At 44.2% G+C, this 15,196-nt stretch overlaps 1 protein-coding gene across 1 annotated transcript in view; it reads left to right on the top strand.

Moving 5' to 3' along the window:
* CFI (complement factor I) overlaps positions 1–14,969 on the top strand; it is a 114,751-nt gene extending 99,782 nt beyond the window's left edge. The window contains exons 14-16 of the mRNA XM_068281427.1: positions 6,270–6,553; positions 12,686–12,790; positions 14,617–14,969. Of these exons, the coding sequence (XP_068137528.1) occupies positions 6,270–6,553; positions 12,686–12,790; positions 14,617–14,834 (607 nt within the window). The 3' untranslated portion in view covers positions 14,835–14,969. The remainder of the gene's footprint in view (positions 1–6,269; positions 6,554–12,685; positions 12,791–14,616) is intronic.
* The last annotated feature ends 227 nt before the right edge of the window (positions 14,970–15,196 follow it).

The raw sequence follows: 15,196 nt of genomic DNA, 5'->3' as shown, positions 1-15,196 counted from the left end.
AGTGGAAAATGCATATACGATTCTGCCTAGTGTGTTCTTACCCCTTTAGTAGTTTTTCCTTTAATTGGGCTCACCTGGTAAACTAGTTATCAGAGGTGTCCAAGAATGATTTCAGTGATCAAAAGAGCAATACCATCCATGAGTTTAATTGCAAAACAAAATATTTAATCTTTATGACACTTAAATACAATTTGCATAATAATTTGGAACGCAGAGTATGCATGAGTATAGCTCAATTTTTTAGAAATTAAATGGACTGCCTATAACAAAAACAGTGAGATTCCCAGTAGTTAATTGTTTTCACAAGCATGCAAAACTTTGTACTCATTATTTATAGTTACATAGTTATTTTGGCTGAAAAAAGACATACGTCCATCGAGTTCAACCAGTATAAAGTACAACTCCAGCCCGTCCCCCACATACCCCTGTTATCCAGAGGAAGGCGAAAAAAAACCCCACCAGGCATGGTCCAATTAGCCCCAAATGGGAAAAATTCCTTCCTGACTCCAGATGGCAATCAGATAAAATCCCTGGATCAACATCATTAGGCATAACCATAGTTACAATCCAGTGGGGTTGATCCTAGCTCTTGAGATGTAGAGAGGCTTGGGAGACTGCAGTTCTCTGCATACTGTGACTGTATAGGTGCGTACACACGCACTACATGCGCCAACGATGGGTCCATCAGACCCTCCCGCTAGGCGGACTTTCAGGCGACACTAGCGCGTGTGTACGCACTGTCGGCAGACTGATAAGGCTGTTTCTGAGCAATCCGCTGATTGGATCATTTAGAAACAGCCTTATCAGTCCGCCGACAGTGCGTACACACGCGCTACTGTCGCCTGAAAGTCTGCCCAGCGGGAGGGTCTGACGGACCCGTCGTTGGCGTATGTAGTGCGTGTGTACGCACCTTATGTTTTGGCAGGATGCAATCAAATTCAATCATGGCCACAACAGCATACTAAGCTAAGGGATTTACATTTGCAACCATTTGGTTATTTATTTACAAGAAATTAGTGTTAACAGGTAAAGTAGTAAAGCTAGTTTGCAGAAAAAACATCATCACAGGTAAAGTATTACTATCACAAAAAATTGTAAAATTTAAAATTCATTTGTGTGTCCCTGCCATTTATGCTGGGAACACACGGTGCGTTTTTGCGGCTCGATTCTGCCGCCCGGTCAATTCTGCGGGCTATTCTCTTATCTACCGCTCGTTTTTCTTATTTTTTTTCCATTGTCCCCCATGCAAGCGTGGAATCGATCGGGCGGGTAATTGGACATGTCGGAACTTATCAATCGAGCCATCTAAATCACTCAATCAAGCGGCAAAAACGTACTGTGTATTCCCAGCATTACAGTATTTTGTACAAATCTGACAGGTTTTGGCTAGTCTATCCTCATGGGGGGTTTTCAGCATTTTCTTTATTTTCAAAAGCATTCACTAACTGGCAGTTGCTCAGCCCAACTGCCAAAATAGTGTGCAAATGAGCAGACAGGCTGTCCAGTATCTTTGCATAGATGATTGTCAGGAATTGCTTTTGTAAAGAATAAAGAAGATACTGAGAATCTCCTATGAGGAGATGGACTAGTCCAAAACCTATCAGATCTGTAATCAGAGATTTTTCCGGTTTACTGTAAGCGACAGAAACATAGGAGAAAAATAATTTATAGTGCATTTCAATCATGGAGAAATTTACTCCTTAAGTATGTATTTTACATTTTTTTGCGATAGTGGTCCTTGAAACCTTCTCTTAATTAAAGAACCTTCTTTATAGTTATTAGTGCTTCACACACTTTTCATACATACTTTTTTTTTTTTACACATTCCGTTGAAATACCAATGCTTCTTGTAAGAACCCAGAATATGTTGTTGGTTTGTTGGACATATCCAACTCCATAGACTTACTTACTAAGATTCAGGTAAGGTAACGCTAGGTGGCCATACATCAGGCGATTTGGGGGCCGATCGACCATCCGATTTAATTATTATAATCGAATCGGATGAAAATCTTTGCACCAAGTGCATGCCCAATCGACAATGCGACCAATTTCAGGCCAAAATTGGTCACATTAATCGGTCAGATATGCTGCAAGTTGTCGGGCCGTCATGGTCGGTTGAGTGCGCAGTGGTAACAGCAGGCAAAATCGGGATGAGCGATGAACATGACGGAATCCCCGACGCTGTCCCACCTAATGTTTCATATTCCCCCACCGGTGCCCAGTGCACTATACATCACTTCTCCGCGTCTGCGGCTGGCTCCGACACTGTACTCCATCCATACACTAACCCCACGTTGTTGCCACTGTACACGTGGGCACATGTGACATCACACACATCCACATTACCCCGGAAACCAAGTGGGGGCATTTATGGACGGAGGAGCCCGGAGGCAGCAGCGGACGCAGACAGGTAATGTATAGTGCACTGGGAACCGGGGGGGACATTAGGGGGGACACCATCAGTCCCGGGAGGTTGCGGATGTGGCGTCACAACAGGGCCGATTCCAGATCAATTGCAGCATGAAATTGATCGAGAAATGGCCTGTGGTATATGGGCAGGCAACAGATCTCCCTCAGATTTGATCAGAGAGAGATCTGTCTCTTGGTTGATCTGCCCATACATAATCTGATGTATGGGAACCTTAACTGGGCAGAACATTAGGACTGTTTACTTCATCACTATTTACAAGCTTATAATTTAAAAAATGTTCGTAGTGTACCCCCTTCAAATGCCTATTCCAAAAGTCAGATCCTTAGGTAACTATGTATGTTTTGGTTTTTTTGTTTTTTAATTGTAATTTATTTTCTTTTTCTTTAAAAATTTTATTTGGGTAATATTTTGGTGTGGGAAATAAACAGTTAATTTTTAATGTTATCATATGTGTAAATTGTAATGTAAAAATGTGTACATGTAGTTTTACTATTTGGCCACAAGATGGCCACCTCGAGTACAAGGGGGATGCAGAAATTTTTACCTGCAGAAAGACTGAAGCCTTTTGTAAGAGCGCTTCGGTTTTTCTGCTGGGGACACGGATCGGTGATCGGGAACCATGTTCCCGTTCACTGATCCCAGGGCTACTGGGGGACACCCCGGGGGCGCGGCCACGATCGCGCACGGGAGCGCGCCGAAGTGCGGCATCGCAGCAGAGCAGCCGCCCGGACGTGAGCTTCACTTCCGGGCGGCAGAAATGGTTAACCTCCTGAGCGGTATGGACGAGCTCAGCTCGTCCATCACCGCCGGAGGCTGCCACTCAGGCCCTGCTGGGCCGATTTTTATCAAATAAAGTGCAGCACACGCAGCCGGCACTTTGCCAGCCGCGTGTGCTGCCTGATCGCCGCCGCTCTGCGGCGATTCGCCGCGAGCAGCGGCGAAAGAGGGCCCCCCTAGCCGCCTGAGCCCTGCGCAGCCGGAACAAAAAGTTCCGGCCAGCGCTAAGGGCTGGATCGGAGGCGGCTGACGTCAGGACGTCGGCTGACGTCCATGACGTCACTCCGCTCGTCGCCATGGCGACGATCTAAGCAAAACAAGGAAGGCCGCTCATTGCGGCCTTCCTTGTTTATTATGGGCGCCGGAGGCGATCGGAAGAACGCCTCCGGAGCGCCCTCTAGTGGGCTTTCATGCAGCCAACTTTCAGTTGGCTGCATGAAATAGTTTTTTTTTAATTAAAAAAAAACCCTCCCGCAGCCTCCCTGGCGATCTCAATAGAACGCCGAGGAGGTTAATATGCATGTCAGGAGGGTATATTACTGTTACTTTATAAATTATGGGCTTGTAATTAGGGATGGATGCAAAACTGAAAAAAATGCACCTTTATTTCCGAATAAAATATTGGTTGCAATAAACAGGACAAATAGGCAAATAAAATGTGTGGGTTTTATTTACGGTAGCATGTATTATTTTAAAACTATAATGGCTGAAAACTGAAAAATAATTAATGTTTTCCATTTTTTTTCTTCTTTTTCCTGTTAAAACACATAGAATAAAGTAATTCTTAGCAAAAAGTACCCTCTAAAGAAAGCCTAATTGGTTTTGTTTTGAAAAGTAGTAATAAAGTTATAGGCGAATGAATGGAAGGAGCGGTGACAGGTGAAAATTGCTCTGGTTTTTTAAGGGTAAAAAAACCCTTGGAGGTGAAGTGGTTAAACTGCAACCTGTCAGAGACTTAATGTCACACACTATGCAATCTGACTGTATATTTTTTATACAATCTTGCCAACATCCATGTGGTATAACAGCAATAGATTTAGTGTGACTTGGATATATTTTTCAGTTAGTCTCTTAGAGTAGGTTCACACTTGTTTTAAAAACGTATCTGTAGCTCAGTTTTTTGGCCCGGATCAAAAACGGAGCCACAATTATCGATGTTAAAAATAGCAGCCTTCTTCACTAAAAATAAACCCGGATCCATCTGCGTTCTGGGGGATCCATTTTGAAAACCTGAACGGACAGTCCGGATTTGCAGGATTTTCACAGACTGCACATGGAGCCGGATGCACAGAGGGGTAGTGAAAATGAATAGGGAAACGGATCCCCCTCTACACATGCAGCTTTGGACACAGAAACAAATCTATTTCTGTGTCCCACCATGTGGGTGGGGAGGGGGCCGCCATGCTGCAGGGGGGAGCAGCCAGGACGGGGGTGACAGAGGGCAGCGGAAGGGGGGTCGCCCCCCCTACCTCACCTGGGTCCCCCGCTCTCAGTCCCCCTTCAGCTATTTGCACAAAAGTTAGTAAAATGTAATGTAAGCAGCGAGCGAGGAAGCTTACCTCCCTTACTTCCTCCGCTCGCCGCGTCACTTCCTGCAATGCCGCCCCCGAAGTATAGAGGGCGGCATTGCAGGAAGTCAAGCGGCGAGCGGTGGAACACAAAGAAGGAAGGCTTCCCCGCTCGCTGCCTACATTAAATTTTAACAACTTTTGCGCAAGTAGCTGGAGGGGGAGCGGGATGGGGGACCAAGGTGAGGCGGGGAGACCTCCCTCCCCACCGACCGCTGATGCCCCGTCCTGCCTGCTTTTCCCTTCAGCATGGTGGCCCCCTCCTCACCCACGCAGACTGGAAACGTATGCCGCAACCACATTGAAAAACAGGAAAAACGGAGGAAAGAATTTACCAAATCAGATCTGTTTGAAATGGATCCGATCTGCTTTGGACAAGAGTGGACCTAGCCTTATACTACCTGAAAGTGGTAAAATTGGTGATTGATTGTACAGTCAGAAAATAACCACATGATGTAGCTGCAAATTAATATTACATACTAACCTCACCGTCAGTTCCCCTCAGAAGCTCACCATTTTCTTCTTACAGTGATCCCTTCCAGTTCTGACAATATTTTGTCAGAACTGAAATATACCAGTTGCTGTCAGTTATATTTCAGCTGCTGTCAGTTACAACTGAATGTGCAAGGTAATGTCCATGTTTCCCTATGGCTCTAGTGGGCGATATTACAGTTTAACAGTGTGCTGACCAGGAAGCTGTTAGGGGGTAATGGCCATTTTTAAAATGGAGAACGGAGAAATCCATTGATCACAGTGGACAAACAGGATGCAGGAAAGGAGAAAAATATTGAGGAGTAGACTACACAGGAGGTAAGTATGACCTGTGTATGGTGATTTTTACTTTTTATTTTCAGTTCAGGTTCTCTTTAAGGTGGCCATCCACCATACAATTTTTAAAAATGTTTAAACATCTGTTCAATTCAAGAATAGCAATCAATTTTTCTGACTGATTGTAACAGTTCTGACCAATGTACCACACACCCAATTTTTTTTGCATTCATGAATAAAATAATTGAAAGCTGAGAAAAAAATTGATTGGAACTGCACATCAAATAATTGACAATCCATCACACACCATACAATTGTTGATAAAGTTGGTCTGAAATTTCCAACATGTCCAATCTCCAAAAATCAATTGAAAACAAAGAAAAGCTCTCAATTTTTCGGGACAACTGATCGAAATTATCAAACTGGTGAAAAATTGGATCTTTAAATTGTATGGCGTGTGGCCACCTTTACAATTTAATCATGTGCATATATGTCACTTCCTCTTGCTGTTTTACCCCATGATTTTGTCTACTGGAGAAAATGTGCAGGAAAAAAGTATCATTAGTAATCACACCAGTCTTGTTTCCTTTTACTACACTGACCAATAAATGATGTATTCTCCATTATTGGGCTACTGCTTTTTGAATATTCCTCTTAGCCTTCCTAGTTAATCCTGAATGAAATCACATTATATCAATATTCATATTGTATACTCCAATTTTCAGGCCAGACCAGCCAAATAAATATCACGTAATTGTAGAACTCTTGGATCGTCTGTCTACAACTGAGATTGTCGATACTTTCCCCGTGAAGTCTGTGAAAGTGCATGACCTCTACAATTCAGCCACTTATGAAAATGACATAGCGCTGTTGGAGGTTGTCAACATATATAATGAGCCAGCATGTATGCAAGTGGAGAATGATCTTGTGCCTGCTTGTATTCCATGGTCACCACATCTGTTTAAGGCTGGAGAAAAATGTGTTGTTTCAGGATGGGGGAGAGAAGAAGGTACGTGCATTGCCCATATTTTATAAATTACAGTATGTACATTTCATTTTCTTGACAGATAATGTACTGTTGATGGTAGAACCTTGCAGCAGTGAGAGAACATTTATGACTCTAATGATTATCATGAAACTTGGGAAGCAAATACTGATAGAGGCTATGCCCACCTAGTTTTACCTCCCTGTTTCAGAGCCTTGCTCCTCAACTGATGGGCATGGGATTCATTTAGATGGAGGAGCAATGCGTTTTTTGTTTTTTCCATTTATTCAGTTTTGAGCTCTGGGAAAACTATTTCACATACCAAAAGCACAAACATGTGTTATCAATGATTGCCAGCTATGTAGGAAGTGAAAGACAGCAAGGCATGGTTTCCTACAAGCCATTAAATCCAGCTGGGCAGACAGAATGGTAAAGAACAGTGGGGTTGACAGAGCCTGACAGCTGTTTCGCAAGTCTAATCTTGCTTCCTCAGAGGAGAAAACATGTACAAGACAAATACAAACGGCTTCCCTTAAATTTCAGGGTTGATATGAGGACACCTGTGGCCCCGACTTTTTCAAATTTGTTCCTGACTGAAATCATCCTGACTGAGCAAAATCCTTTCAGACCACAGATTGGTCACTGGTATCTATATGTGGACAATGGCTTCAATTCATCAAGCATTACTGCATTTGGTAATGCTGAAAACAGCTGACACGGAGCACTTTCGAAAATGTTAATTCATCAAAGCTGTTACCGAATGAGAAGCTAAAATGACAGAGCAATGAGATAAGTTACTGACATGTGCTCAACACATGTCAGCAAATGTCAGTAAATGTTAATTCATCAAGGTTACCACATTTGCTAACACATTCGGTGATTATCTCCAGCTCTTCCCTGTCGTTACAGGCTTTGAAAGCCTTCTGTGTGAATGTTTTCATGATTAGCAGGAGCAGGCAGCCAATAGAAACAGCCCCTGTTCTCCTGCAAGTGCCGCTGATAGGTGCTAATAGGTCACACAGGCTTCTCCACACAAGCTTTCAGACCCCCCAGGCAGTGAGCAGACAGAACGGGACAAAAGATATCCCCAGATACCCTTCGGTGGTGTAACCCTTTGAGTCCCTGTTTGAATATGCAAAGATGCAAGTGGTGAAATCACCAAGCATGGCATTTGTAATGTCTCCAGGAAGTTTATCTACGTTGTGCTAAATAAGTAAAATGTTAAGAAACACTGATGGACAGATTCAGAGCAGCAGAGGCAGTATAAGTAACAGTAAATATAACACATTTACATGTAAAGGGATGTCTGGATGCCTTCTATTGTAGCAGCTTGTAACAACACAGAGACATTCCAAGCTGCTCTGCACCACTCTGCTGTTATCGAACAGCCTTTGATGAACTGAAGCTGTAGTACTTCGGTAACTTAAGGAACCTCTACCACACATGGGAAAATATTGATGAATTAGCACAGTGAAGTGTAAAATACCGAATGCGGTATTTTAAGGACTGGGATTTTGTTATCGAACACCCTTTGATGAATTGAAGCCTATGTCCTCCTCACATACACTAATGCAGAGTTCAGTGACTTTAGCTGTCTTTCTCTTCCTTCATATGATCTACATGAGAGCACGCTCCTTCTTACCTGCTCCAGCTGGTCCTGCATACTGGTGCCAGTTTGCATCTCTTCTTTACACATTGCCAGCTATATGCTGGCCACAGAGCTGAGTGCTAGCTGCAGAGCTGGGGAGCAAGTCTGGGAGAAGATTTCCATGCCTTCTGAAAACTGTAATGGTGCATTTGCTGACAGGGTGCAGGGAGTTCAGCTATATATTGCGTTTTCCTGCTGAGTAGGTGAGTAAATTATATTTTTGGTTTAGAATTATTATATTTTAAATAAGTTAGTACCATAGGCTTTATGGTTGAGTGAGCACAGGTGCTCTTTAAGTCCAATTGATGAACGGGTATTTAATAAATATATGCACCTATATTCTCTCTGATGTTGCAAAATTTTTAGATCCATTCCTTTCTGTAAAATAACTTATTCCATCACCCTGCAGTATTTGCAATAAGAATCCATTTTTCCCTGTGCATATGTGTAATTTTTTTTTATAAATACAGGTAGTCCCCAGTTAATGAACAAGATAGGGACTGTAGGCTCGTTCTTAACCTGAAACACAGTGCCATCTACTGTATGTCCCCTGTACCTCTTCTATGCCCCCTGTGCCTCTAGTGCCCCCCTCTGTTCTCCAATGCCTTCAGTGTCCCACTCTGTGCAACATCCACCACCCCACTGTGTCACCTCTGTCCCCTGGCTGTGCCTTTAATGTACCACAGCAAAATGCCATTTTACATTTTTTGTCTTGTTTCCACAAAATCAAATTTTACATTCTTGGGCCGATCGTATCAATAGGTCGTTCATAACCTGGGTATTTGTAAGTCGGGTTCTACCTGTATACTGGGGAAATCGTGGAATTGCTTTACTACACACAGGAATCCATGAGTAGAATCTTCAGAGCTGTAGTTATAGAAGAACAGCTAGCGGTGGCATCTTTGGTCGTGACCAAGTGCTTTTCTGCTACTGAGCAGAAAAGAGTTTGGCATTGTTTCCTGTTGATTCATTGTCGTATTGCGTTTTGTGCCGCTAGGAGGAATACGTAACCACAAACGCTGCCAAGGCTAGAAGCTACATGCATAGTCTCGGAAAATTTGATTGTCCGCAATGCTTACACAATCTGTGGCAATCAATGGTAATTGAGATGAATGTTCTAATTTGTCTCAATACAGCTACATGGTAGATCTTGGCAGTAAATGAAAGGGACAACTGCCGACAGCTGTCCTTCTGAACCGGCCCTCATGCTAACTACAAACAGTTCATTTTTCAGGAGCAGCAGGGAAGACATGGGTGGGATCAGGTGACTAGTTCTTTGTCTGCAATGAAAGATTACCTGGTGCCCCCTCCCAGCTCCACCCTGACCTCTGCAACACTGAAATAATTCTGCCAGGATAGATACTATATTTTAAAATGAGTGTCTGGTCAATAAGGTGCAACATATCCAAGCACAGAGAAGTACCGTATTTTTCGGACCATAAGACGCACTTTTTCTCCCTGTGAGGTGGGAAAAGTACCTGCGTCTTATGGTCCAAATTTAACAAATTAGACCAGCACCAGGAGCCCACATATACCCAGCAGCTGACCCCTGCATCCACCGCAACTTGCTCTTCCTCCATACATCAAATGATCCCTATCAGATGCCTGCTGGCCAATCCACCTGGGGACGCTGTCAATCACAGCCGCTGCAGTGGCCAGACACGCTAACTCCCGCCGTCCACCGCATCATTTTACTGTTTTCGTTGGCCTCGATCTTCATATATTGCTATCAGATGCCCCGGTCCGTCGTCTAATAATGCGGGGACGCTGTCAATCATGGCCGCTGCACCGGCCAAACACACTGACCCCCGCTGTCCATCGCACCAGCACTCGCCGTTCTTTTTTTATGTTCCATTCAGTCTCCCGCTGGCCAATCAGGCGGGGGCCGATGGTCTTGAGGGCAGGACAAGGCGCTGCCATATTAGCCAATCACTGCACTCGCTGATCTCAGAGTGACTGCAGTGATTGGCTAGTACGGCAGAGCCTTGTCCCGCCCTCAAGACCATCGGCCCCTGCCTGATTGGCCAGCGGGAGTTTAAATGGGAACATACAGGAAGAACGGCGAGTGCTGGTGCGATGGACGGCGGGGGTCAGTGTGTTTGGCCAGTGCAGCGGCCATGATTGACAGCGTCCCCGCATTATTAGATGGCGGGCAGGGGCATCTGATAGCAAAATATGAAGATCGAGGCCAACGAAAACAGTAAAATGATGCGGTGGACGGCGGGAGTTAGCGTGTCTGGCCACTGCAGCGGCTGTGATTGACAGCGTCCCCAGGTGGATTGGCCAGCAGGCATCTGTATGAAACATATGAAGGCAGAGGCCAGGCAGAAAAGTGATGCGGTGGACAGCAGGGGAAAGCGTGTCTGGCTGCTGTAGCGGCCATGATTGACAGCGCCATCACGTGATTGGCCAGCAGGCATCTGAAAGGGACATATGGAAGAAGAGTAAGTGATGCGCTGGACGGTGACCTGGACAGAGAGAGGGGGACACAGGAGTAACAAAGAAAGGACATAGGGGACACAGAATGGACATAGCTAGACACAGAATGGACTGAGGAGGACACAGAGGGACATAAAAAGTACAAGGGGACCCAGACGGTACAAAGGAGACATAAAAATTTAGGGGAATTAGAGGAAAAAGTTCATAAGACGCCCCTGTGCCATGGACGCACCAGGATAAGTATGTATATTTTTTTTCCTGATTTTTGTCCTCTAAACCTAGGTGCGTCTTATGGTCCAGAGCGTCTTATGGTCCGAAAAATACGGTAATTACCATTTGCCTCCATTAGGAACGATCAGTGTGAGCACCTTTTCTCATACTTCAAATTAATTTTAAAGTGAACCTGAACCGAGTGAAATTATTTAAAATGAACACATGATGTAACTACAAATTAATATGACATACCTACCTCACAGTCAGTTCTTCTCAGAAGCTCACCATTTTCTTCTTACAATGACTTCTTTCAGTTCTGACAAGATTTTGTCAGAACTGAACTACCGTATATCTGTTGCTGTCAAATATTTATCAGTTGCTGTCAGTTATAACTGAAAGGACAACTGATGAGTAAGGTAATGTCCATATTTCCTATGGCTCAAGTGGGTGATATTAAGGTTTAACAGTGTGCTGAGCAGAAATCTGTTATGGGGTAATGGCCATTTTCAAAATGGAGGGCAGAGAATTCCATCGATCACAGTGGACAAACAGGACACGGGAGAATTGTCGACAGCTGCGCGACCAATCTTTGTCAGTGTGTTCACCGTACTTCCTGCGTATGCTAACGGGAGCAGATTAGACGGGATTGGCACGCTCTGTCACCTTTTCTTTCTTACCTCTGACGATCCAGCAACCGGTCTTCGTTGTCCGTCTGCGCCCGTACTTCCTGCGTACGCTAACGGGAGCAGATCTCGAAGGGATCGCGGGGCTGGATTGGAGAGGAGAAAGTAATTGATGAGTAGACTACATGGGAGGGAAGTATGACCTGTGTATGTTTATTTTGACTTTTAATTTTCAGTTCAGGTTTGCTTTAATTTACACACCTAGCCAGTTTTCTAGCAAGTTATTCTGATATACACAAGATAATATTTAACCACTTGAGGACCGCAGTGTTAAACCCCCCCTAAAGACCAGGCAATTTTTCATGAAATAGGCCACTGCAGCTTTTAGGCCTCGTTGCAGGGCCGTTCATGTCAGCACACAAGTGATTCCCCCCTTTCTTCCCACCAACAGAGCTTTCTGTTGGTGGGGTCTGATAACTCCCCCAATGTTTATTTATTTTTGGTCAATATTTATTTTATTTTTTTTATTCAATTTGTGTATTTTTTTTTCCCCTCTCCCTCCCTCCCTCCTCCCGTCAGCCAATTACATAGATCGGCTGTGATAGGCTTCAGCCTATCACAGCGGATCGCTTCTGTGTGCTCCCCAGTACAGCGCTGCCATAGATCGCAGTGCTGTACTAAGTAAATAGATGGCAAAACAGCCTCTAAAGGTCTCCTACCGGCAATCGCTGATGCATGCGCGATCTCCAGCAAAATAAGCCCGCAGGACCTTACGCCAATCTGCGTCAGGCGGGCCTGGGGCTGCCGCCACGGCCACGCCCATCGGCGTGACGTGGACGGCTAGTGGTTAATCCTAATGAAGGAATGATCTAAACAAAATGATTGAGTTTTAATAAGGAGTGAAATGTTCTGCACATGAATTGGGAATATCTGACAAATCATTGGTTTTAGTATCAGTCGAACTACAAACTGTGTACTGCTTGATGCAGTGCAATGCTATGGGCCATCGATCCCCCACTGCTGTTGCTCCACCCCTTTTGCCTAAAAAATTTCCAACATGTCGAATCAGACTTTTGATTGATTAATTGCAGAAAATCGATTAAGAATCAATAGATCGGATATGTCAGAGCAAATTTGTATGACCAGATATAAATCCAAATGGTAATAATATTGATGATGTTGAAATATTTCACTTTGGTGATCACAGTGTTTGACTGCTCTTTTTCTCTGTAGGTTTTACAAAAGTTTTCCATTTGAAGTGGGGCTTTATTTCATTGATGGATAACTGTTCTGCAGTCTATAATCAACGTTTCTTTCCAGATAAGATGGAGTGTGCAGGTACACTTTCCAGCAATTTCAGCTATTCATCTACATATAAATACTTTATTTTATATACTGGCTGTAGAGCAAAGCTAGTCATACATGGACAGATTTCTTGCAATTGCTTTATATGTTCAATTTCAAAATACAGGTAGTCCCCAGTTAACGAATGAGATAGGGACTGTAGGTTCGTTCTGAACCTGTATCCATTTTTAAGTCCCATCTCTATCCCCTGTGCCACCATTGTACCCCTGTGTCATTTCTGTCCCCCTCTGTGGGCTCGATTCACAAAGCGGTGATAACCCAGTTATCACGCCTAAAAGACTTTAGGCGTGATAACCTTTGCACTAGCAAAGTTATCACCGCTTTGTGCTCTAACTCGCGCGAAGCTACCGCGCGTATGCGCGTATGTGCGCGCGCAAAGTCCCATAGGGCTTAATGGGAGCTTCGCGCGAAGCGCCAGGTGCTGCGCGCGCATGCGCGCTTGCACGCGGAAAATTCGCGCGAGTTTCTTCTTATCATGCCTAAACTGAGTTTAGGCGTGATAAAGGGGTTTTCACTCGCGTGCAAACACTTTGCACCGCTTTGTGAATCAGGCCCTGTGTCTCCTTGGTCTCCCTTGTGCCTCCTTATGTCTCCCTTGAGCCTCCTCAGGTCTTCCTTGTACCACCTTAGGTCTCCCTTGTGCCTCTCTTGTGTCTCCATTATGCCCCCTTGTCTCCATTGTGCCACCCTCTGTCTCCCTTGTGCCTCCTGGTGTATTCATTGTGCCTCCTTGTGCGCTTTGTGTCTGCCTTGTGCCTTTTTGTGCCATCTTGTGTCTCCCTTGTGCCACCTTATATCCCCCTAGTGCAGTGTTGCCAACTCATCCCTTTAATCACTGAGACATCTAAGTTATACAGGTTCTGGGGCTATTTGCACATAATCAGTGCCTTAACTGCATCTACCTAGCCACAAAACCTGTATAATTTATATGTGTCAGTAATTAAAGGGATGAGTTGGCAACACTGCCCTAGTGCCTCCTTTGCTCCTCTTGTGCCTCCTTTGTCCAGATGTGTCTTGTGTCCCACTATGCCTCCCTGCTTTGCCTCTTGTGCCCCTGTTCCTCCTGCACTCTTCCAGTCCTGTACCTTGAGCAGAGCAGGCACAGCGGAAGCCACAACATATCTCCCTTGGTCCATAGGCACTTGCGTCAATCAGTGACGTCCTCTCTCCCTTCACTGTTCCCCCTAATGGTGGCTCCTCATTATATGCAAGAGAAGCTAGCATTGGGTAAACAGTGAAGGGCAAGAGGATGTCGATGATTGATGTGGGCCGTCATGGACCAGGTGAGACATATTGTGGCTTCCGCTGCACCCACCTACTCTGCTAAAGGAACAGACAACAGAAGAGGCAGTCCCTGACTTCATGACATTATTGTGGCAGATTGGCAGGTGTCCGTATCGGCGTGTTGTTTGTATGTCGGGTGTTCGTAAGTCGGGGACCACTTGTAATTGAAAAGGGCAGCAACAGAATCTAAAGCATTTACTCTAACCAATTTCCTGCAGAATAACTTCAAAGTAATCAAATCTTTGAATCTTTCCAGTTGGGAGGACCAATTAAAATATATATAATCAATATATATATTTATTATTATAGCCTAATTTTGCATAGATGCAGACACTTTAACAAATCCTTTTGTCTTAGAAGCTTACAGTAACTTAATGTATGTGGTCAGCATAACATTCTGATCTAAAAAGCAAAATCTCTGTGTAAGCCCTTTTTTCACTTTGTACAGACTTGTACAGTTGTGCTGCTCGTTTATTTGTATGGATGGTTGTGAACGACTTTTAATGTCTTTCCAGGAACCTATGATGGATCCATAGATGCCTGTAAAGGTGACTCTGGAGGGCCCTTAGTTTGCTTCGATGCTAATAACGTGGTTTACATTTGGGGAATAGTAAGCTGGGGAGAGAACTGTGGTGTGGCTGGCTACCCTGGAGTCTATACAAAGGTGGCAAACTACTATGAATGGATAGGCCGACAAGTGGGAAGACAACTCATCTCTAAATATAATGTGTGACATAGCCAGATCTCACTGTGTGTAAAAGACTTATATCCAATGCATATTAGCATTTATATGTCTGATTAGTTGCTTTATACTGTAGTTCCCAACTCTGTCATAAACTGCAATAAATGAGTCTTCTTGCCTAAAAAATTCTTCAGTGTTTTTATGTAACATAACAGAGGTCAGATTCAAATGGACTCGACTATCTTATGATGGCCAAATGATGATGTGTACCATGGACAGACTGGGTGCTTCTGGTGTACGTGTATTCATACATTTCCCTTGCTCTCTGCTCTTCAACTGCAGAACACACTTTTATCATCATTACCACTTGCTGCAAATCATAGGTACAATCCAATGTAAAACACTGATGGTGC

Source organism: Hyperolius riggenbachi, chromosome 1, assembly GCF_040937935.1.
Source record: "Hyperolius riggenbachi isolate aHypRig1 chromosome 1, aHypRig1.pri, whole genome shotgun sequence".
Taxonomy (NCBI): Eukaryota; Metazoa; Chordata; class Amphibia; order Anura; family Hyperoliidae; genus Hyperolius; species Hyperolius riggenbachi.
Note: the sequence above shows the minus strand (reverse complement) of the source record. Positions and strands in the feature narration are given on the sequence as shown.